General features: G+C 43.4%; 1 protein-coding gene across 1 annotated transcript in view; it reads left to right on the top strand.

The window, feature by feature from the left end:
* dntt (deoxynucleotidyltransferase, terminal) overlaps positions 1-23,639 on the top strand; it is a gene marked incomplete at both ends in the record, with an annotated part of 106,457 nt that overhangs the window by 21,941 nt on the left and 60,877 nt on the right. The window contains 5 exons of the mRNA XM_080739782.1: positions 557-667; positions 13,073-13,243; positions 16,744-16,815; positions 17,024-17,147; positions 22,679-22,811. Coding sequence (XP_080595908.1) covers positions 557-667; positions 13,073-13,243; positions 16,744-16,815; positions 17,024-17,147; positions 22,679-22,811 — 611 coding nt within the window. The remainder of the gene's footprint in view (positions 1-556; positions 668-13,072; positions 13,244-16,743; positions 16,816-17,023; positions 17,148-22,678; positions 22,812-23,639) is intronic.

The following is a 23,639-nucleotide window of genomic DNA, read 5'->3' as shown; positions in this document are numbered from 1 at the left end:
ACACAGCGGCTAAAGTGCCGTTCTTCCAGCGTTTAGATTTGTCCCATTGGTTAGTGCGTATGACTTCCGGGTGACAGTTGAGCAGTGCTGAACCCATGCGTTGAATACGAGCTTGGTGCTCGCGTATTAGCAGCGGCTTAATGACGCTTCAGTCGTTGTCGTAACGCCACTTCCTTTTTTTCTCTTTTTTTAAGATAGGAGTGAATGGGGGTTATGCTGCTCAACGCTCCACATGTGACTGAGCCCTATCCACATTTAGGCAAGGTTTCAGTCCTATATCCGACCCACATTGACTTCCATGAAAAAATAAAAGTTGAATATTTCCAAAAGTATTAAACATACTGTACAGTATGTGAAAAAGTATTTGCGGAGGTAGTATAGCCTACTGGCAGTATGCACAAGAAATGTTGGTGCTGATCGATCCAGCGGTTTGTGAGATTACTGTAACTCTGCACAATCACACAGACAAACACACAGAATGACCATTTCCTGACCGGCTAACCTCCCTGCAGAGGCACCCCGTAAAAACTAATTTTGGTTTATTTATTTCATACAGGACATTTCGCCCACATTGCCAGAAGGTACTACACCCACTCCTGTGGCTGCAGTTTCTCAGTATGCCTGCCAGAGACGAACCACGATCCAAAACAACAACAAGATTTTCACAGTAAGTTACCCAATCCCAGAGTTACACAAACTGTTTTCTGAAAACAGTGCCACTTCACCATGTTTGCTTGTGCCCTGGCTTTTCTGCATAATGTAAAAAATGGGAATGGTCATGGACGTGTAAATTGACTGTGGTTTGCTGTGCATTAAAATGAGCGGAACAGAGAAATAAGTGAAAAGGCCCCCCTCAGACCTGTTCTGCTCTAATTTGGGATTGCCTTGCTTCGAGATCACTCACAATCCCTTTGACACTTTTACCCCCAAGATATATTAACCTGCAAATGAGAAGCATCTGCAGGTAAGGAAACTATGAAAGCTTAGCAGCTGAGATGCCTGCAAACCCTGGCAGAGGGGCTGGTATAGACGCACCCCGAAGGCACTGGGCGCTGTGCTGGGATGGACGACGGCATGCTACTCACTAGCAATGATGAGAGCCATCTGGCTGGTGGGCAGTGAATCAGTGGCGTCAGTTCAGCAAAAGCTAGGGTATGGCAAAGATGGGAGTCCTCATGGAAAATAGGCATTACATTTACATTTTGGATAGCACGGTTCTATTGTGAAAATAGCAGATCTACATGCTCACAACGCCTCGCGCTGCGAGGCGTTGTGAGCATGTAGATCTGCTATTTTCACAATGTCTGAAAAAAAAAAAAAAAAAAAAAGTGTTTTACACAGGTTTCTACGGTTTCTTGGGCTGGATATGGCAGCCTGGAATGGTTTTTCAAGTGCAGCTAAACTTAAGCATGTTAGTAAACGTGCCACAATTAACGATAATGCATTGCACCTGTGCAGCTGACCTGCGGAACCTAGTAATATACCATTTTGTCAAGCTGGGGAGAATACAAGTGTGGAGAATATAATTATAATACCTTGTTAAAGTGACCATTATGTTACATTTTGCATTTGTAGTTATTTGACTGTAACTTAACAACATAATAACCAGCGCAGATAGACAAAGAGACATTCATGGATTTATATTTAAAAGTAACTTTTATTATCCCCCCTGGACCCAGGGTATGGCAGCTGCATACATAGACATAGAAAGGTAGACGCCTCTTTCGGCTAGGGGGCGTATGCATTGAGCAACTAAGGGAATCTTCGTCGCTTCCGTGTTCATTGCTTCCGCGTGCGTCACACATACGGAAGTCGGTAAGCCAATCAGAGGCAGGTAGGGGCTGGTCTTTACGTATGCAGCCTGTAAGAACAGCTGAGCAGCGCAACATCGGAACTGGCTCTGTTGAATTGAATTGTGGTCCTTGGATAAGTCACGGAAAAGACACGCTGTGATTGGCCAGTAGTCACTTTGACTGACAGCGTTCCCTTAGTTTTTTCAGGAAGTCCGGACTAGAACTTTTGCACATCGCTCCAATTAACTGCAGAGGCGAACGAGGCATCTAGCTCTTTATATATGTGGCTGCATACCCCTGCCATACCCAATTGATGCCCCTGCAGTGAACGCCTGATGCCAGGGGGACAGATGAGGGATACGCACTCTCACAATGGCAGCTTATCTGGAAAGAGAGGAGAAGGAAACGCAGTCACGCTCAGATGCCTGTAACATATCTGCAGGTGCACAACACTAGGCTGAAAGCCAGAGTATTTTTCATGCACGGTCAAAAATGGTACAATACTGTACAAATGATCCAATGTGGTAACAGTAAATGAGAAGTGATAGATAGATTTATCTAGTGTTTTTCATGCATTCGTTACTGAGAGGGTACAACAGTAATTTGCATATATGGGCATTCCCAGATGCTCTTAATATTGATGACATCGGGACAGGGATCTCCATGTATGGGCATAACACGGACAAGGACGTAATTCATTTGCAAGTGTGACTGGTGATGACATCAGCGATCTCCATATATGGGCATTAAAGGTACATCAAGCCAGAGCGTGATATCAGAGCGGCAAACCCATGCTGTTAAGAGTGGTTCCCCTGACATCACAGTGACATCAGAGCATGATGTCAGAGCGACAAACCCATAGAACCACAGACAAACCCATAGAACCACAGTGTCAGGCGTGACGTACAGCCAGAGATACGTGGACAAGATTTGCCGGTTTTCTTAGTAAACTTGCAACCTACGGTCGCAATAACAGATGATTTTGCTGTGTACATCAGATGTTAACATATACACTAACAGAGCTGGGTTGATGCTCAACAAGCAATCCATGTAAATAGAAATTTGCGGTATAGATTTTACAATTACGTTGTTGCTTTATGTAATACGTTTCAACCGCAGCTGCTTTCACAGAAAATGTGGCACTGAGTGAGCAATATGAATCATGCCCTTTTGACGTGAATTGACTGTCAAAGCTATGGTGTGATTGTGTGGGTGTGAAAGGTCCTGCTGAGGTGTTTCTGTTAGACCCACTGTATTAAGTACAGCTCACTAAGGGGCCTGTGAGGCATCTGTCTCATAATCCCTTCACATTCCAGTCACTGACGGTGTGCATAATAAAAGCATGCGCCGTCGACATGCTGGTGGCACATACAGCACGTGAACACACAATGGCACCCACGCACAGACAAACAAATGGCTGGACGGATGCAGCATGCACATGTGTGCACAATCGTGCATGTCTCACCCAGGGAAAGGGGGGCTGATCCATTCCATATTCCCTGTTACCTTCCCCTGTGTTACCTCACTAATTGGCAATCTTGTGCCATTTCCCTGATGTACCTGATTATGTCGTTATCACCCCACAAAGGCACATGAAGGATGACTCACTGATGATAACAGATCAACAACTGGGTCTTGTGCAAGCCACAGGTAAATCCTTGTCTGCCTGGGGAGACAAAGCATGTGTACTGTAAATCAGACACTTGAGCTGTAGACGAATCAAAAACGGAGTTATAATGTCACTGCTTTGCCCTTTCACTGTAAGCCGACTCTTACTTTAGGGATGAAAAATGGCAAACCACCAGACACGGGAGATGATCTGTTGTATTGCAACAGTGCTAATGAGGGACAAGATATTGATCGCGAGTTGTAAACCCATCCTTGAGCTGTCTCACTCTGTCTGCATGATTGCACAGTACAGTAATGATGCAATTCCTTTGAGAATGTATACATGGGATTTGGCCATTAGATTTGTGTTTATGGAAGGGTGGTGAACTGGTGTATATGTGTGTGAAACAAGAGTAGGTGACTGCAAAGATGCATGTCTGTTATGTGTCTCTGTACAGTGTATGTATGTTTGTGTTTCTGTTATATCTGTGAATGAATGAATGAACTTTTATTTGTTATGTCTTATGACCCATCCCTTACACATTTGCAAAAAAATATTTCATTCACTCAACTAAAAGCTGCAGGGTAAACGTGTGTACACAAATATAAGAAAACATTGAAATAATATTTGTTTTTTATATAGGTGTGCATTAAGGCTGGGCGATATCAGGAAAACCTTCGATATTCGATAACGTTGAATACCTCTATATCGATATTACTCACGATATTAGAAAAAACGATTGCATTATATAGTTTTTTTCTGCTTTAGGTCCACTGCCTGCCTAGCCTCGGAAACCCAGACTTACTGCCTGCCTAACCCAGATAATGAATATCATATCCATGCATGCACACTGCACAGTACACATAGAATAAAGACATTAAATGCCTCATCTCCATTTTTCAACAATGTTTTTATTGAAATAACCACACCTGGTTACAGATGGACTGCTTTTTTGCATGTGCTACGTGCATGCATAGTGTGTCTGTTAATTAATTAGACACATTCATACACCAATACCTCATTTCAAGCCGTCTTCGTTGATATGTACACCACGTATGTTGCTACCTCGATATCGATATATTTTTGATATATTGCCCAGCCTTAGTGTGAATGTGTAAAGAAAATGAATGAAGGAGCCCATTCATGCAGCGCGAGGAAGTGTGGAAAGGAAATGAGTCAAATGACCCATCATGCGCAGGGCTCTGAGAGAAGGTGGGTGGGGGTGGGGGCTGTTTGGTGGTAAGAGGAGGAAGCAGTTGGAGTGTCGAGGTGTCCATCTCACCAAAAGCACCCCAGTGAGCTGTCAATCAGCAGTCTGGCAGTAAGAAACCCTCCATTCCGGTGCACTGCACTATTGATTTATTCTGTCTTTCTCTCTCACACACAATCTATGCCACTTTCTTCACTCCGTAGAGCGCACACACTGCGCACACATGCACCCGCGCACCCGCTGAGTGTTTAAGTCAACACGTACACAATCTCACACACTATTTTCTGTCCTCTCTATCGCTTTCTCACACCTTTTAATCTCTCCTTGTCATAACGTCACCTTAATCATGCTGAACATGTTTACAAATATTGACACGTGACATGCACCCTGTCTGATGATGGATGTGCCCTTTCTCTGGTGGCCATGCTCACATAAACCCACACACACACACACACGCACAAAACACACCGATTTAAGTGTGTCCTGTAATCTCTGTCTCTTTCATCTGTGGAGGTTTACTTTCTCATACCCTGTCATACTTCCGCCCTCAGACTGCTGTACGTACACAGGTCTAAATATTGATGTATGTCAGCAATGACATACTCTATTAAATGTGCCCTCTGGCAGTACAAATACAAAGCTGTGCACACACAAACAACAGGTATACCCATACTGTATATACCATACGGCATGTAAACAACACACATCGCAGACAGACCTAGTACACACACACACACACACACACACACACACACACACACACACACACACACACACACACACACACACACACACACACACACACACACACACACACACACACACACACACACACACACACACACACACACACTGCAATATACTGTTTTTGCCTTTGGCTCTAATGAGGGGATGGAAAGAAATATGGAGCCGGGGAGACATAGGGAGACACAGAGGGAGAAAGAAAGGCTAAAGGTCTTGGATTTGTTTTCCTTCATCAAGGCCTCTGGTGCTTGTCCAACATATCGATGGCAGCGGCAGTGTGCTTCATCCATCCTTAACACCATCAAATTGATTCGCTGTATCCCCCCTGTAGAGTTCCTACAACCAACGTGTTGCAGTATATCTGACCAGAACACCGGGGTCAAAAATTCAAAAAGTGCTATTTTAGCCTTGGATGAAAGTTTCTTACAACAGAACGGTCTCAAACGGTCTCTCTGGTAGTCTGCACTGGCAACATTTGTCACAAATGTATGAAAGCATATTTAAAAAAAGAAAAACTAACCAATCTACATGTTCACAGCGCATAGCGTCATGCATGTGTTGAGCTCGTCGATCGTCTATTTCCGGCTATTCGTTTTACGACAAAGTATATCAGTGCTACTTAAGTGGTTAACCCACGCAACGATCAGCCCATAGATTGTCTTGTGAGAACGACACTGCAAGAGATCCTGCTGTTGGGGGTGGGTAAATTTATGCACGCCATACCAACATCCTGTGGACTTGACAACCAACCCCTACCTGCCTTAATTTCTCATTAATTAGACGAGCGCCTCCAGCTTGATCTAGGCCATCCCGTCCGCCCAGCTATTAAGTGCTGGTTGCTGTGCTGCTGGTATGAGGGCTGACAGTTGACAGACTGGCTGCTGGGGGGACAGCAGTGGTCCTGGGAGGCTATGATGGCGGTACTCATCCATTTTTGGAGCATATATCGCTGTTGGCTGGAGCTGGGCGCGTGATGACATGGGGAGCGATTCAGTTAAACGGCGGTGTGTTGTGAACTGCTGTTATGCACATTTAGAACCCCAAGGTTTAGCCTGCAGCCACTGTAGTCTAAGCCATCTGCTTTTTTCTTTTGCTTTTTTGTGCTTAACTGACAGGAAATAGGGAGAGAGATGGGGAGTGACTTGTGTGACACTCCTCATCTCCAACAAAGGTCGTCAGGATCGGGATTCAAACCCACGACATCCTGTCAGGCTGGCATTGCAGCCTAGGGTGAAAAGGCAGTTTAGCAGAATTTATGTGAACAAGGCCTTGGATCCAGACTCCAGATAGAGAACACGAAACTTGGGGCAGGGTTCCCACGGTCATGAAATTCCTGGAAATATTTTGAAATTAGAAAAATATTTTTCCAGTATGGAATTGATCCAGGGTCCTGGAAGGTCCTGGAAAAAATACCTATGCATTTTCTTTGGTTATTGATTTTGTTAATACCTCTGAAATGACAAATTAAACATTGGCCAAATTGTCAAATATTAGAGGCAGAAATTGTGAAAATAACAGATGGGCATGTAGATCAGCTATTTTCACAATAAAACCGTGTTATACAAAATTCCTCTGCTCTTAGTGCTCTTCAGGGTGGGGGGTCCCCAGTTCAAATATGATTATTTCGGGGGTCACGGACTGAAAAGGTTGAGAACCACTGGCATACACTACCTGTCTTTGGGCAATGCGCATTGGAGTAAGCGACTCGTTGTTGAGCTGAATTATTGTTATATAGTCCTGGAAATATTCTGGAAAAGTTTTGGAAAAGTTTTGGAAATTAATTGGTAAAGATGTGTGGGAACCCTTTTGGGGAGTGCATTGGGCAGCGAGCAGTGCCATTCCAACACCTTTTCAAGGTCCAAGAAAGCGCACACCAGTGCTCTCAATGACTACAGATCTGTCGCTCCTCTGATGTTACAGTACATGATTAGTGATTATCTTGACCCCCTGCAACCGGGAAAACATTAGTGTGGATGGTGCCATCATCTATTCTACTCCTGGAGCAGCCACTAAGCACTGTGAGAGTTATTTTCGTTGCCTTCTACAGTACTTTCCAACACCACCCAACCTCGACGGCTGGCCTAGAGGCGCTCAGAGGTGTGGGTGGGTGCATCACAGCCTGGTGGCCTGGATCATGTGCTACCTCACCTGCTGTTTCTGGTACACCAGGCTGCAGAACAAACTGTCAGATGTACCGGTGAGCAACACCGGTGCACCCCAAGGCACTTTGCTGTCACCCTTCCTGTTCATCGCCTACATCTCTGACTTCCGCTACAACTCAGGGGCATGCCACCTACAGAAGGTTCTCGGAAGCTCACAATGTGTTGCGATGCGACACATTTTGAGCTTGTAGATCTGCTATTTTCAAAAGATTTTAATACATTTTATACATGTGAAAACCTGTGAAATGGGACCTTCTGCACAATGAATACCTTTGGTAAATTTTGAATACAGGACTATTTCAACATTGCAGTATTGTGAGAAATGTGAGTACTTTTCCCACCACTGCACCAAACTCCCTTCTCTCATGTCATGTGTTCCTTTACACCGCACATACACGCCGACTTGGCATTTCAGCTGGTGTGATCCCATCGCAACATGGTCTCTCTCTCTAGTCTAGTTTGCAATATTATTTGCTAATCTGCAGTAAAACCCCAGCATACTGCATGTGATTGGTTTTAAATATGTAGTAGGAACCCTCCTGTGAAGCACGCTTCCTCTACACAGCATATTGATGAGGATTTACGCCTCGGTGTGACCGCACCCTCTCCCCCTCCAATTACAGGTTGCCTTCGCTTATAGCTACCTCATGGTGTGATGGGTGCCCAGCTGTACGTGTGCAATGTGCATGCATATCGTCACTGTCGGGCAGAAACCTTGTATCTCCAAGTTTCAAACGTTTTTTTTTTCAACGTTTATTTTGTTAAGTAAAGCCTTGCTTCATCATACAAGACTGTCGCACAAAACTATTACCTATTAGCCTATTTTGACTATTTAAAATCATTTTCAAAATGATAAATACAAAACGGTTTTGGACATACAAGGTTTTGATCCGACAACAACTATAGTATGTATGTCAGTATGTGTGAGTGTGTGTGTGTGTGGGTCTCCATGTATATGGTATATACTGTAGTGTGTGTGTGTGTGTGTGTGTGTGTGTGTGTGTGTGTGTGTGTGTGTGTGTGTGTGTGTGTGTGTGTGTGTGTGTGTGTGTGTGTGTGTGTGTGTGTGTGTGTGTGTGTGTGTGTGTGTGTGTGTGTGTGTGTGTGTGTGTGTGTGTGCGCGCGCGTCCATGTATATGGATATACTGTAGTGTGTGCGTGCGTGCGTGTGTGTACAGCATACGTGCCTGCTCGTGAGCACGAATGTCCATGTATATGGATATACTGTAGTGTGTGTGTGCGTGCGTGCGTGTGTGTACAGCATACGTGCCTGCTCGTGAGCACGAATCCGCCCGTGTGCATGTGTGTACTGGGTTGCACGGGGTCGTCCCCTCACCATGTGTTTCGTTGAACGGGTCAGTGCTTCGCCTGGCCAGGCTGAACTACGCGGTCTGTGGCTCGCTGACCTGAAGCAGCGTGTATGCAAAACACTGCAGGTGGTGCGCTGACCTCAGAGCAGGGTAGTGTAAGACTAGCGCAGCTCTGAAATCCATTCAATACTGTGTTGCATCAGGTAAAGGTCTTAGGTTTAAAGGTTCTTCATCTTTTAGCCCCCGTGGTCAGGCTGTGTATGGTTTTCACCTTCAGGCAATATTTTTAATGGATTCCTAACGTTACCACAGCCTCTGTTGCACATCAGCTTCATAGTGTATCACAAACAAGTACCGTAGTCTTCCAGTGTGTTGCTAGCGGCATAATATGGGGATACACTATAGACTATATAATACCTGCAGCCAGGTATGAATGTGCTTCAATAATTACGGTGTGTTTATACTGATACTGATACATTGCACATGCTGCATTGACTAAACTTTGTATTATGCCCGAAAGTGCTTCTCAAAAGAGGCAAATTGACTACATTGTAGCTTTGATTTTCAAGAGTTTTTGTTCAGAGACATTTGGCAAGACTTTCACAGGCCTTGTGTCCACAAGGCTTACTTTTCTAAACGCCTTTTCACAGCTGTTTCAATGAATTGCCGGTGGAACATTGCCGGTGGAACAAAAGAAAACACTAAATCTGATGCCTTTCCTCTGAGAACTCAACATTTTACTGTAGGGCTGTTATGGTTTCGTGGAGTGGAAAATATTTCAACTTCTCATAAAAACTTTCTCCTTTTTTCTCCCTTTCTCCCTTTTACCAATAAAGAATATGGATGAGATGTTGTCATCAGAAGCGGCGATTACGGTGGGCAGTGTGGGCAAGTGCCCAGAGGCGCCAAGCCACCGGCGCCCTGCTGAGCGCCTCACAGTAAAATACATTTCTACTAATTACCCATCAACCCATGTGTCGGCAGTGTGTCATAAGGACCGATTGAAAATGACACGGCAGTTCATTAATATCACCGCAAATCCCTCTCTCTCTCTCTTTCTCAATGTCTCTCTCTCTCTCTCTCTCTCTCTCTCTCTCTCTCTCTCTCTCTCTCTCTCTCTCTCTCTCTCTCTCTCTCTCTCTCTCTCTCATCACTCTCACATGCACGTTAGTTTGGTTGCACAAAAACACACGGGTTAAGCTACACTTTTTCCTGTTAATAATAACCTATGTGAAATAAGCTGCATTGGGAGATACGCGGCAGACACTTTATTGTGAAGGTAAGACAGGAAATGATAGTTGTTGCTGGGTTGGCCCTAGTTGTCGGTTTGTTATGATGTCGCTAAAGTCTGTGAGCTGCATTGGTTTGGAATACCCCGCGCAGTTTAAGTTATACATGAATGGACAGTCAAAATAAGTTGTATTATCAGAACTGTTTAGCCTACATTAATTTGCGAACGGGGCGCTGGGGGGAGAGAGAAGACAGCAGTCCATTTCAGCGTCATCTTGCAACGTGCACCCACGGGAATCATGGAAGACACGCAGGACAACTAACAACCCATATAAAACAAACTTTATACACTCGATTGACGTTCTTTATGAGGAGATGTTATGGAAACTGTACGAGATCACCACCAAAGCCTTTACAACCTTCCCAAAGTTGCATAGAGATGCATGGACATCGTGACCACTCGACCATAGCAGTGAGTAGTCTATAATTATCGGACTTTCTTTATCCTCCCCATTTAGACACTTACTGTAGCTGTGAAGTATAAAGTGATGGTTATTTCATTTTGAAGTAAATGTGTTATTTCATTTTCAAACAGTATAGTCTCTCTGTGTTGTTATTTAACCTTTCAGAAGCCCATTTGGGGTATGTACAGACGGGGGGGGGGGGGCCGGACGGACATGGGGGGGGGGGGGGGGGCGCATCATAGGTACACTGCCCAGAGCGTCAGAGCCTGTTCCCCCGGGCCTGGTTGTCATGGCTACACAATTCACCCACAGCAAATCTTCCCCGCAACAAAGTGCTTCGTCTCAATGTTTCCAAGCATAATTTGAAATGCTAATCTCATTTGGAATGTTTTGTCACAAGTGAACACAATAGACGTTTAGCCAATGAATCATGAAGTTGAAGGTGGTTTCTAACTGTTTCGTTTATAAACCTTGAAGGAACCTGGGAAGTCTCTAATTAAAGTACCCATCATTTTGTTTTATCAAGCTTGATTAGAAAATATTAATACATGAAATAACTTTGGTTGATAATGAAAACATTGTCACTGCCGGGCAGAAACATTGATCCATATTTCCTCTTTTTATGTTGTTGAATGTCCTATTTAATAGATCATTGTATGACAGGGTAACAAAGAGAGGTCCTCTTTCCTCCACTGAGAAGTGCTAAGTACTTGTGACCAACAATAGATCCATTTTCAATTTCAGTTTTAGACATGCAAGGTTTGCACCTGACAGTGTCGACATGTATAATTATCATGACCTTAAAAGGTTTTCTTAGTTCCATTGTCATATTACTGGTGAGATCATATGTGGGTGTAACAAAGGCTGAGCGAGATGGAGAGATTGATGGTTATATCCCTGCGATAGTTGTCTTTGTACTGCAATAAAAATACTTCACTATAGTATGGCACCTACTAGGCTCCAATGTAGCCTGGCAGCGAATCACAGGGTTGAGTCCCGTTCTCGACGATCTTTGCTGCATGAGTCTTTCCCTCTCTCCCTGTTTCCTCTCTTTCTCTGCCGTAAAAACTACGAATAAAGACCAAAAAGCCCCAAAAGACAAAAAAAAGCTATTTTGTCAAATTCTTGTCTGTTATGAAATGCCCACAATAGGGACACATTGGTGGTTAAAAGAAAGGGTCAGAATTTCAAATGATTTCAGAATAGGGTTAAGGTCTATATTGGCCTCAAACTGGGTTATAGAAGATTCCTGACTTAATTTTGTATTTTATTTTGATGCCCCTTCCCCAAAGTGTGTGGCATGGTGCTGCTTTGTTGAACGGGAAAAAAATCCACTGTTGCCCCCCTGGGAGCCTGTCGCGAACAAGTGGAAAATGACAGATATCTCTCCGGCGTTTGGCGACCACCGATGTCACTGTGCGGTCGTCTGGAAGAGAAGTGGTGCGTGCCACGGACCACCACAACATGCATGAGAGGGGCCAAAGGGGCGGAGGGGTGTGGGCGCAAGAGAACAAGCACTTCAAACCCTGTCTGACTGACGCTGTGGGTCATTGCGTATTGCACGTGCGAGTGCACACCTGACACATTATTTCACCCCCCTCCCCATCTTTCTCTTTTGTTATCTCATTCTCTCTACATTGTTTTCCTCTGCACTCCCACACCTCCATTGTCCCAAAGAGCAGTGAAAATAAACAAAGTATACTGTGACAGTAGGCTACAGCGCTTTGATTGCACAGTGAAAATGGACACAGGATTTTATGGTGTGCAGGATCCATGATCATTCTTTACACCGTACTGATGTACAGTATTTAGGATAGTAATGACTTGTGCGTCTTGCTGCGTCACCCTTTCTTGTTTTTCTTTTTAGTTTGTTTTCTTGCACTGACCATTGGACACTTTTTTTGTTTGGCTCTGCACTATTAGGTTGTGTTAGTAGTATTGAGTATTTTGCTTGTGTTTGACATGGCGGTGAGACAGTCTTGTAGCATTGACTGTTACACTTTTGTTTGGCACTGTATTGATAGTTGTGCTTAAGGATTGCTGTTGGCTGTTTCACTTTGAGCATTGACAGTTTTTTGACACTTCATGTATATATTCTTCGTTCCCTTTCTTTGATGTACCTTGCTCTTTACTGTACTCTGTTCTTTTTTTTATTCTTTTCATACTTCTCTGTAACTTTGTAAATATCCTTATACTGTTGTGCTGCGGCTGCTGCCTCCGGGCGACTGATTTTCCCCCTTGGGATAATAAAGTTATCTATCTATCTATCTATCTACTTACTTTGCAATCACAAGCTAACACCATTAGACAAAGATAGCTTGTTATAATAAGGTGCAAATGTAGCAAAGCCAACACACATCTACAACTGCTGCAAGGTTTTTCTGCCCTCCAGTCTCATTGTATTTTCTCTTTACACTCCTCGCCCATCCTCTCCCCTCACCTCTCTCTCTCTCTCTCTCTCTCTCTCTCTCTCTCTCTCTCTCTCTCTCTCTCTCTCTCTCTCTCTCTCTCTCTCTCTCTCTCTCTCTCTTTATCTCTGCCTACCTCAAGGATGCCTTTGAAGTACTGGCTGAGAGCTATGAGTTCAGCGAGAACGAGGGTGCATGCCTGGCCTTCAGACGAGCTGCCTCTGTCCTGAAGAGTCTGCCCTGGGCGGTGCGGCATCTGGGGGTTGTTCAGGGACTGCCTTGCCTCGGGGAACACACCAAGAAAGTCATGGAGGTAAAGCCCCTGAGACTGAACCGCCGTCACTGACATGCTTCCACTGGCCACTCCCAGCTGACATCCAGTCCGGAGGCTACTACCGCTACTCTCCTCCTTGCAACTAGAGCAGAGTTCATCCTGAATTCCGAGTACATATGCATGAATGTCTGGTAGTTCGTGGATCGCATGTGAAACACATACACTCATCATTGTACCTACTGTTGAAGTAATCTTCTGGATGGGGAAATTATCATATATATCGTCACTGTCCGGCAGAAAACGTGTATTGTTGCACTGCACAAAACAAGTGAAAATAGCAGATCTACAAGCACACAACGCCTCCCGGTGCGAGGAGTTGTGTGCTTGTAGATCGGCTATTTTCACTATTTTAAATAGTTTTTTTTAATGATGAATAAAAACGGTTTTGGACATTCAAGGTTTTCCACCTGACAACAGCCATATTTTGCTACTAGTATGTAAACCCGAGTTGGTGCACTTGTCATGCACAGCTCATCAAGCCTATCCCCCTCCCATGGCTAGAGGAAATGCATCACACCCAATTTCACCCATTATCCTCTCACAGTGGGCTCCCATATTGTAGTATATAACCATCTGCTTACCTCTTCACCCCTCTTGCTCGATACCGCAACCCTCCAACATCCGTTCTCTCCCAAATCCCCAGAATAGTCCTCTCCCTCATAATCACCACTGCTCCTGAAACCCATACTCAGTCCAGCGGGGGCGTTCTGGCACAGCCTCAGTCCATGAGCAGGAGTCGACTTCTTCCTCGCTGTCAAAAAGAAGGCCCAAAAAGTTTGCACATCATCCACATCCCAGTTACTTTTCTATATTCTTTATTCTAGTTCCCATAATAAACGTGAAGAATTTTCTCCAAACTAGTGAAGATACAGTACAGAAGGCAAAAGTCGTCACACTCTGTCTCGCACGTATATGAGCGTGCACTCACACCCACACGCACACTACTACATATCGTCGTTGTCGGGTGGAAACCTTGTTTGTCCAAAACTGTTCCTTTTTGGATTATTATTTAAAAAACAAGTTAAAGTAATATAAGATAATAATAAGATAGCCGATCTACACCAAGCACAAAACTCCTCGCACCACGAGGCGTTGTACGCTTATAGATCTGCTATTTTCACTACTTTTGTGCCACACTCTTGTATGATCAAGCAGGGCTTTAATTTACGAAAGAACATACTATTTTGAAACTTGGAGATACAAGGTTTCTGCCCGACAGTGACGATATACAGTATTATTCACACTTCTACACCGACACTTCTACGCACACAGACAGACAGACACACACACACACACACACACACACACACACACACGTGCGCACACGCAAACAGACCTCTGGAAAAAATAAATGTCATATTTGGTCAGTTGGTAAACATTCCATCATCCTCTGGGCAGAAATCATTGCCAAATCCCCAGATAAGTGTCAGAAATGTTTACTGGGAGGGAATGCAGAGCCCCTGGTGAAGAACAAGGTGAGCTCTGCACGCCGGCTCCTCTGACATACTAAACCTCTTCCACACACCGGAGGGTCTTAAAGAGACATCCAAAACCCAGCAAATCTGTCACAGCTTGGACTGATTCATTGGTCGCGCTCGTTACAGGGGACCAAATTAGCCATCTTGACACCAGCATCTCGGAAACAAACATGAAGGAAATCACCTTGACGATTTTGTACATTTTCATGACTATGAAATGAATGGTCTATAATTGTAATGGTAGGTTTATTTCAACAGTTTAACAAATACATACACAAAATCACAATATATAAAATATATAAATTGCATTTAAGTGTTAACATAAGTATTTGATCCTCTAGCAAAACATTACTTGGTGGAGATTGTACTTGTAGTTGGTCTCGAAAACTCTACGGGCTCCCTCCACAGATTTTCTATGGCATTAAGGTCTGTAGACTGGCTAGGCCAATCCATAACCTTAATATGCTTCTGCTTGAGCCACTCCTTTGTTGCCGTGGCCGTATATTTCGGGTTGTTGTTGTTTGGAAGACCCATCCACGACACATCTCCTGTCCTGGTTGAGGGAAGGAGGTTGTCACTTGTCACCCAAGATTTCACAGTACATGGCTCTGTCCATCCTCCCCTCGATGTAGTGAAGTGTGGACTGTCCCCTTAGCAGAGAAACACCTCCAAAGCAAAATGTTTCCACCTTCATGCCTCACGGTGGGGATGGTGTTCCTGCCTTATAGTCAGCATTTCTCTTCCACCAAACACAGTGGTATCTGATCACATCACTTTCTCTCGAGCCTTCTTTGGCAAACATCAGAGGGGCCTGCACACGTGTCTTCTTGAGCAAGGAGACCTTGCAGGCACTGCAAGATTTTAATTCATTTCAGTGTCGTGTGTTACCAATGGTTTTCTTGTTCTCCCAGCTGCCTTTGTGTTTCTTCCTCGAATGTGCAATAGAATATGCATATGCACGTGTCAGTGTACAAGGGTGCGTTTGCGCACTTATTAGTCTCACGTAGCCAGACAACTATTCCCCAATCTCCGAATGCTATATAGAGTCTGGAACTGCACCTCCTGAAATCCGAGTAGCGGAAGCTGGCATCTCCGTTCATCATGCTTAGATGATGATCAGAGCTTCTGTGCTCCAGACTGTATGACAGAAGCATTTGAAAATTGTGGGAGGCAACAGTCTGGCCAGTGGCCACACGTGACCACGCACACAATTGACCTCTCTCAGGTTAATAAGGTCAAGTATACTACTGTATATGCTTGCATATATAAAATGGATATAATGTATCAACATACCATATGGTTGGGGGACGGACACACACACACACACACACACACACACACACGCACACGCACGCGCACACGCACACGCACACGCACACGCACGTATAAGTATGACACGTGCAGTGTCATGTATAGTATGTCGGTGTGCACATGCACACATACAGTACTAAAATGTGTGCGCTTGTATCTACACAAGCGTTCTCATTTGTACCATAAACGAAACACCTCTTAAACGTCTCTTCTCTGCATACTAAGTGGAACAGCTCACAATGGCCAGATAAACATGATGTTTGTTTTATAGTATTTATCTTTGCACGTGGCCATGCTGCCTAGTTTTACGGCTTTTACAAAATGGAGACGGGTTTAAATGTGACCAACAAATTAGTTGTGTTCCTCAGAGAGTGAGAGGCAATTAGATGTGGAGCGAAGCCATTTCAGAACAAACAGTGGTGGCTGGGGAAAACCTCACCTTGGGCCTTTTATTAACGCCATAAAACCCTGTATTAATCCCACCGACCCACAAACAACAAAGCCATTACTTCTGGAAAAAAGAAATGGGAAATGAGGGTCTGAGGAGCACTTGATTTAAGTGGAATGTACTTTCAAATGAGCAGCAGTATCACGTGGCTATTTGTTTATTTGCTGATATAACTGAAATCATCCCAGAACATACAATGATGTTGAAATTGATGTTGTTTTCTTTATTTCATTCTTCCTCAGGAGATCCTTGAATTAGACTGTTCATTTGAAGTTCAAAAAATATTAGCCGATGAGAAGTATCAAATACTAAAGGTAAGGAGATGCAAACCTGCTCCATATCGTTGCCTTTTGTGTTGTAATTATCCTGCTGAAAAATCACAGATGTAACAGATTGGTATTAGACGTGCCATCTCTAAGCATTTAATTCTTGCAAAACATAGAACTATATCTGCTTTCCAAATGAGAGCTACAATTCACAACACCTGTTCTCAAGTGCATCGTTGCTTCCTTTTTCTGACAGCTGTTCACCAGTGTTTTTGGGGTTGGACCCAAAACAGCTGAAAAGTGGTACTGCAAAGGACTGCGCTCGTTCAAAGAGATACTGGCTGAGCCCTCAATTCGACTGAACCGGATGCAACAAGCTGGTATGTGCATGGAAAACTCTCTACGACCCTACCTGTAATGTACTATGACAGGGGTCTTCAACGTTTTCAGGGCAAGGACCCCTTAGTTGAGAGAGAGATGAAGCAGGGACCCCCACAACCTTTTCATAGATTCCATATAGTTTCATCGTTTGACAGCACAATCATCAGTTTATATTGGATTCATGTAAATTTGTGTTTTCTCCTTTCCGACACTAACCCTATCTCTAACCCTAACCCTAAACCTAACCTCTATGGAAGTGTCGCCACTCCGACAATAAGAAGTCAATGTCGGAGTGGCGACATGTCGTAATGGAGACATGTCCCCCAGATATTTAACCACTTGAGCCGTCAATATTTACTAAACTTCACCTTTCACTCTATACTTAGTCTGCTCTTTTTCCCCTTTACACCAAAGCACTTTGCCGAAAATAGCCAATCTACAAGCTCTGCTATTTTTGGCAAAAGTTCTCAGAATATGCACACTAGTGTTCAAGTGGTTAATATAAAAAAAGAAAAAAATAACTTTGTATCACTCAAAGATTTGGAAGACCCCCTGTAGTAACTCTGAGGACCCCCTGTTGAAGACCCATGTCTATGATATTGAAAGCAGAGTACAACAGTTGTGGGTGACACAATAATTAGTACATTAGTCTGCTCTTTAAGCTGTTGTACACAGACTTTTCCCTCATAGATAACTTTTGCAACAGCATAGTCTGAATACAAGCACATTACAGTTACAAATGAAATGAACAAATTATGTTTGTGTGTTTTAAATTTAAACATATTTATTAGCATATTATGTATTGGACATTGGCATCAAATAGCGACCATGTTATTTTGTCTGCTCATCCATAGGTTAACATAGGTTAATACCAGGGTTGTTAAGTAACGGATTACATGTAACGGGATTACGTAATCAGATTACAAAAAACAGGTAACTTGTAAAGTCTCAGGTTACATTTTAAAATGAGTAATCTGGATTGCAGTAACGGCTCTGAATGATGGGGGTTACATGCTGGATTACATTCTCCCCTTTGCCCTCATGAATTTTACAAATAAGTTATAAGGCCAAACAATAAAATAATCAAGTCGAATCAGTGTAAAGTACTGCCACATCGCTTAAGTAAGATTCTGTTGTCCTTTTCCTAATTTCATTGGCTCAATATTCTTGTCTAGTTATCAATGGTAAAACGTGTTTTATTTAATTAGAGAGTTTTGCTAAACAGTAATCCAAAAGTAACTGAAAGTAACTAGTAGTTACTTTTTAAATTGTGATAATCAGATTACGTTACTGACTACATTTTCTTTGCAAGTAACTTGTAACTGTAGGGGATTCCTTTTTAAAAGTAACCCTAACAACCCTGGTTAATACGGTGGACGGAAGTAATTGTAAAGTAAATTGTCACTATAATTTGCTTATAAGAGAGACTCAGATAATCAATAGTTAGACTAAGTCCTCTCGGTGAGCCTGCATGCCGTTTGGGAGTTTCTTTAGCCCAGAGCAGGCTCCGTATCCATTATTCCCCCTTGTTGTGATCACTATCTCTGCCATTTGATGAGATGTGGCCAACAGGGAGCTCACATCACATTCTCAGCACAATGGACCAGACGCCGCAGGTATTTTTGCAATAAAAAATCAATGAATGGCATTTGTGAAGGGTAAAGCTTTTTGCAGATTTCACCAGGCCCTCATCAATCTGCCTGTGGAGAATGGACCATCAAAGAAAAGAGCATCAGAGGTGCTTGACTTTCAGTATAGGGGAGACTCGTGATGTGTTCGTCAGATTATTGATGCATGCGCACAGAAATGTCGCCCGTGTTTAGACACATGCTCAGGTGTCTTTGGAAATATCATCCTTATTTACTGATTCCTTTTATATTGATTTTTCTTGGATTTATTAGAGCAGATCAGTGTAGGGAAAATCGTGTCAGTAATAGCCACAATACATTTCTCTATCTGGGGAAAAAAAGTCCAGAAATGAGATAATGGGCATCAACTGGAACAGGAAATGGGCATCGACTGGAACAAGAAATGGGCATCAACTGGTAAGTTATTGGCTCCAAGTCAAGTATGACTGCAACAAACAAGAAGGAGGCCTTTAGAGACTTCAAAATTGTATTTCTTTGTATTTATTTATTATTATTTTAACCAATGAGTCGGTGGCTCTGAGCCAAGTCTGCTGACACTACGCGAGGCTACTACTCCTTTTCTTCTCGTGTGAAATGATAATCAGCTCTTGCTTACCCCTTTTTAAACTCTCTTTAGCGTTTCGAGCAAACAAGTGTCCTGTCCAACTCAATTGGTGGTGCTATTTAAAAGCACACCGGAGTGCAAAGTCTGCCTGCACAAATATCTCTTTCTACCATCTACCTCTCCTCATTCCTGAGATATACTATGGATGCTTATGCAATTTTAACCTTGACCTTCATGGTGACCTTGATAATCAAGTCTTTGGGGCAGTCTACTAATCACTCCAACTAAATGTTACATATATCTACCCTTCCTTTCTCAAGTTACAGACACAAGCACAGCACAGACAGGGCCAAGGCAATTACAATGTTCTGCAACCCATGCATGTGGGCAAGATTATTAACATCCCTAAATGTGAAATAGCTACGTTTAAAAAAGGGAGAATTTAGGATATCAAAATGGTGCTGATGTACCATGTACAGGTACAATGTCTAGGATTTATTCTCTGAGGTGTTGGAATCGGTGTTCAAATCTGACAAGAATGGATATGTGAGCACCGCAGCAGACAAGTAGGACCTTTGGGACATGTAGACAGTGTTATCTGCGAATTGTCATCAGATATAGACATCCCATGGAGGGTTAAGAGTGTAAAATGGGGGAAAGGCTTAAAAGAAAATACTGCTCTTGTACAGTTTTCCCATTCATCACTATCGTATTTCCGCTATTTCAGACCTGCCGAGGTCGTTCTTCGGTAATGTGTCGCGAGATATGTAATTGAAAATTGCATTATCGCCTGCCGCTGAAAGGGTCTCGTTCATTTTGAAACTCGATCAGATAATGTATTATGCTGACAGACATTCTCATCTCTGCAGTCACAATCCATCATCCCAAACTCTGGTGTCTGCACGGCATAGAAAAAAAACTGTTCTTTTCCCCTGTGGACAAGGAAGGGATTGGAAAATAATTTGACTAAATTGTAGACAGCTTCTAGACCTTGACAAACAGGGACATAACAAAACATGGAAATAAGCTGAGAAGTCAATAATAATGTTTTCTTTCTATTCATGCGTGAACATTCTATAATATAGTATAATCGCGCTTGAATAAAAATAAAAACGAGGTCAATGTGAAGGAAGGAATTGAATTAAACTACAAAGCACGCTGTTTAAGGTCTGTAAGCCTCTGTGTGTGAAACAACAATACCCTATTACAGACCATAACACATTAATATCTGACTAAATCCTAATGGCAAGCAGTTTCAAGTAATGTACAGGAACCTGTCTTGAGTATCAGTACTCAATACTCATTTAAATCTGAAAATGTAATATTTGATCCGTTAAATAGCTGTGTGGAACCTCAAACTTTTCTGTGGTTTAAAGTAACTATAGTACATTTACTTAAGTACTGTGCATAAATACAATTTTGAGGTATTTGTACTTGAGTATTTCCAATTTCGAATACTTTTACTTCTACTCCACTACATCTCGGATCCAAATATTGTACTTTTACTCCACTGCATTTACAGTAGGAGCGAGATCATTTAGCGACCTACAACCGGGTCGCGACGTGGTCGTTAGTTTTCAGCGACCGGGTCGCTAAATCGAGCGACCGGGTCGTTAAATCACCGACCGCGCCGCTAAACCGACCGACCCGGTCGCTAAATCTACCGACCTGCCTGCAGTTTTAGGTCGGTAGATTTAGCGACCCGGTTGGTACATCTAGTGACCCGGTCGGAAGATTTTGCGCCCCAGTCGGTCGATTTAGCGACCCCGTCGCTCGCTTTAGCGGCGCGGTCGGTGATTTAGCGACGCGGTCGGTGATTTAGCGACCCGGTCGGGAGGTTGCGTGGCAGGTTAGCCTAACTGAGGTAAGGTTACTGAGGTTAGGGTTAGGGTTAGGGTTAGGGTTAGTAGCCCGGTGGTCGGTGGAAGCGACCACCGGTCGGTGGATTTACCTACCCAGTCGCTGGATTAGCGTCCCGGTCGGTGGAATTAGCGTCCCGGTCGGTGGAATTAGCGTCCCGGTCGGTGGTTTTAGCGTCCCGGTCGGTGGTTTTAGCGTTCCGGTCGGTCGATTTAGCGACCCGGTCGGTGTTTTAGCGTCCCGGTCGGTGGTTTTAACGTCCCGGTCGGTGGTTCTAGCGTCCCGGTCGGTGGTTTTACCGTCCCAGTCGGTCGATTTAGCGACCCAGTCGCTGAAAATTACCGACCACGTCGCGACCCGGTTGTAGGTCGCTAAATGATCTCGCCCTCTCTCTGCATTTATTTGAAAACTTTAGTTACTAGTTACATACATTAACCACTTTAGCCCTATTTTATACCATGGCTATTTGAAAATAGACGCAACGCGTTGTGAGCTTGTAGATCTGCTATTTTCAAACATTTTGTACTTTTACTTTTGGTACTTTAAGTTCATTTTTGATGCCAATACTTTCATACTTTTACTCAAGTACATTTTGAATTCCGGACTTTTACTCGTAACAGAGTACGTCTACATTGTAGTAGCCTATTGATACTTTTACTTAAGTAAAACATACTAAAAACAAACTTTTTTCACCACTGAAATGTAGTACAACGGGGACAATGCAATACCCATTCAACAGATAAGCAGTAACTCACCCTAACACTTCCCCTGAGCAAAAGGTATGATTGATGGGTGGCTCAGAGGAGGCTAATAGCCACATGCCGGGGTGTCTCACCAAATTCTGGGCCCTGGGTACAAGGATTCACTGCGGGCACCCCATGAATGTTCTTCATAGGGGGAGGAGGTTTAACCCATTATAGATTGGGAACACATTATTACGCATTATTTTGTGCTTTAACTTTTGAAAAATAGCAGATCTACAAGCTCGCAGCGTGGCACTCGGTGCCGCGCTGCGAGCTTGTAGATCTGCTATTTCTGAAAAATCGTGAACATTTGTGCAAGTCTTTGAATATTTCAAATCCTTTTTGAAAAACCTATGTTTCTATGTCAGTGGCGCTCAAACCTTTTCACGGGAATGACCCCCAAAATAATATGTATTTGGCCACGGACCCCCATCTCAAAATATTTAGTTCCACGGACGCCCCCAGAAGCAAGAAGAGTTACAAATGTTCGCTTAAAATATACATATACCGATATTCAAAGATTTGCACACATTTTCACGACTTTTCAAAAATAGCAGATCTACAAGCTCGCAGCGCGGCACTCAGTGCCGCGCTGTGAGCTTGTAAATCTGCTATTTTTCAGTAGCTGATAAAATAATTAAGGCCCCTCCACCTTGGGCCCTAGTAACTCAGTCCTACTCAACCCCCCAACCCCCCCCCCCCCCCCCCCCTTGTGACGCCCCTGCTCCCGGCAGGCTTCCTGCATCATGGAGACATCTCCAGGCCTGTCAGCAGAGCTGAGGCCCAGGCCCTGGGCAGCATTATTGACGAGGCCGCCCGTGGGATCACCGCAGACGCAGTCCTGACACTGACAGGTGGCTTTTGCAGGTACACGACTTGTCTCCTCTTATCAGCGTTGATGTGGTAGTTTGAAACAAGATTGACTGATTGATTGATTGATTGATTGAAGACTTTTATTAGAAGTTTGCAAAGAAAAAAGGTACAGTTTCATGACGCTACAGTTCACTGGTACAAGGTCAACTAAAAGGAGATCCTAGAAAAGCACTTGGCTTAGTTACACAGGAAACCATTGAAGTATCTCATATAACATTGACTGACAGACGGATAGAACACACTCAACACAGTACTATGCAGTAGTGCAGGACTTATATTTTGCTTTTGTTTGTTTATTTTATTTTCCTTTTTTTGTAAAGTTAGGATCATTTATACAATGTCTCGCAAATTCTCACACAATCAGTTGGAAATTTTAAATATTAATATAAACACAGTTTTATAATAACATTTGAAAGTCTGGGTGAAGATGATAAAAATGTGTTATTTTCTGCTTAGTGAGTAGAGAGAGAGGAATGACATGCTCGTAATGGCCTCGGGTCAGATTCAAACCCGGGTCCTCAGTTACTACAGGGGGGCCGCCAAATCTTTGCATGATAGGATAATTATTTTAGATTAACAACTTGAACCCTTGCATCCCTATTCTGAGGAGAACTTTGGCCTAAAATAGCCAATCTACAAGCGCTCAGCGCTGAGAGCTTGTAGATCGGCTATTTTCTGCAATAGGTTGGATGTGGAGGTAAAAAAAGAGCAGACCAAGTACCGAATGATAGGTCAAGTTTACAAAGTATCAACAATTTAAGTGATTAAATGTCTTGAAAAAACACATGAGTCAACATGAGTCCAACATCGACTGATGACAGT

The sequence above is a fragment of the Nannobrachium achirus genome (genome assembly GCF_963921795.1).
Source record: "Nannobrachium achirus genome assembly, chromosome: 13".
In the NCBI taxonomy this organism is placed as follows: domain Eukaryota; kingdom Metazoa; phylum Chordata; class Actinopteri; order Myctophiformes; family Myctophidae; genus Nannobrachium; species Nannobrachium achirus.
The sequence above is the reverse complement of the archived record's forward strand: the minus strand, read 5'-3'. Positions and strand labels throughout refer to the sequence as shown.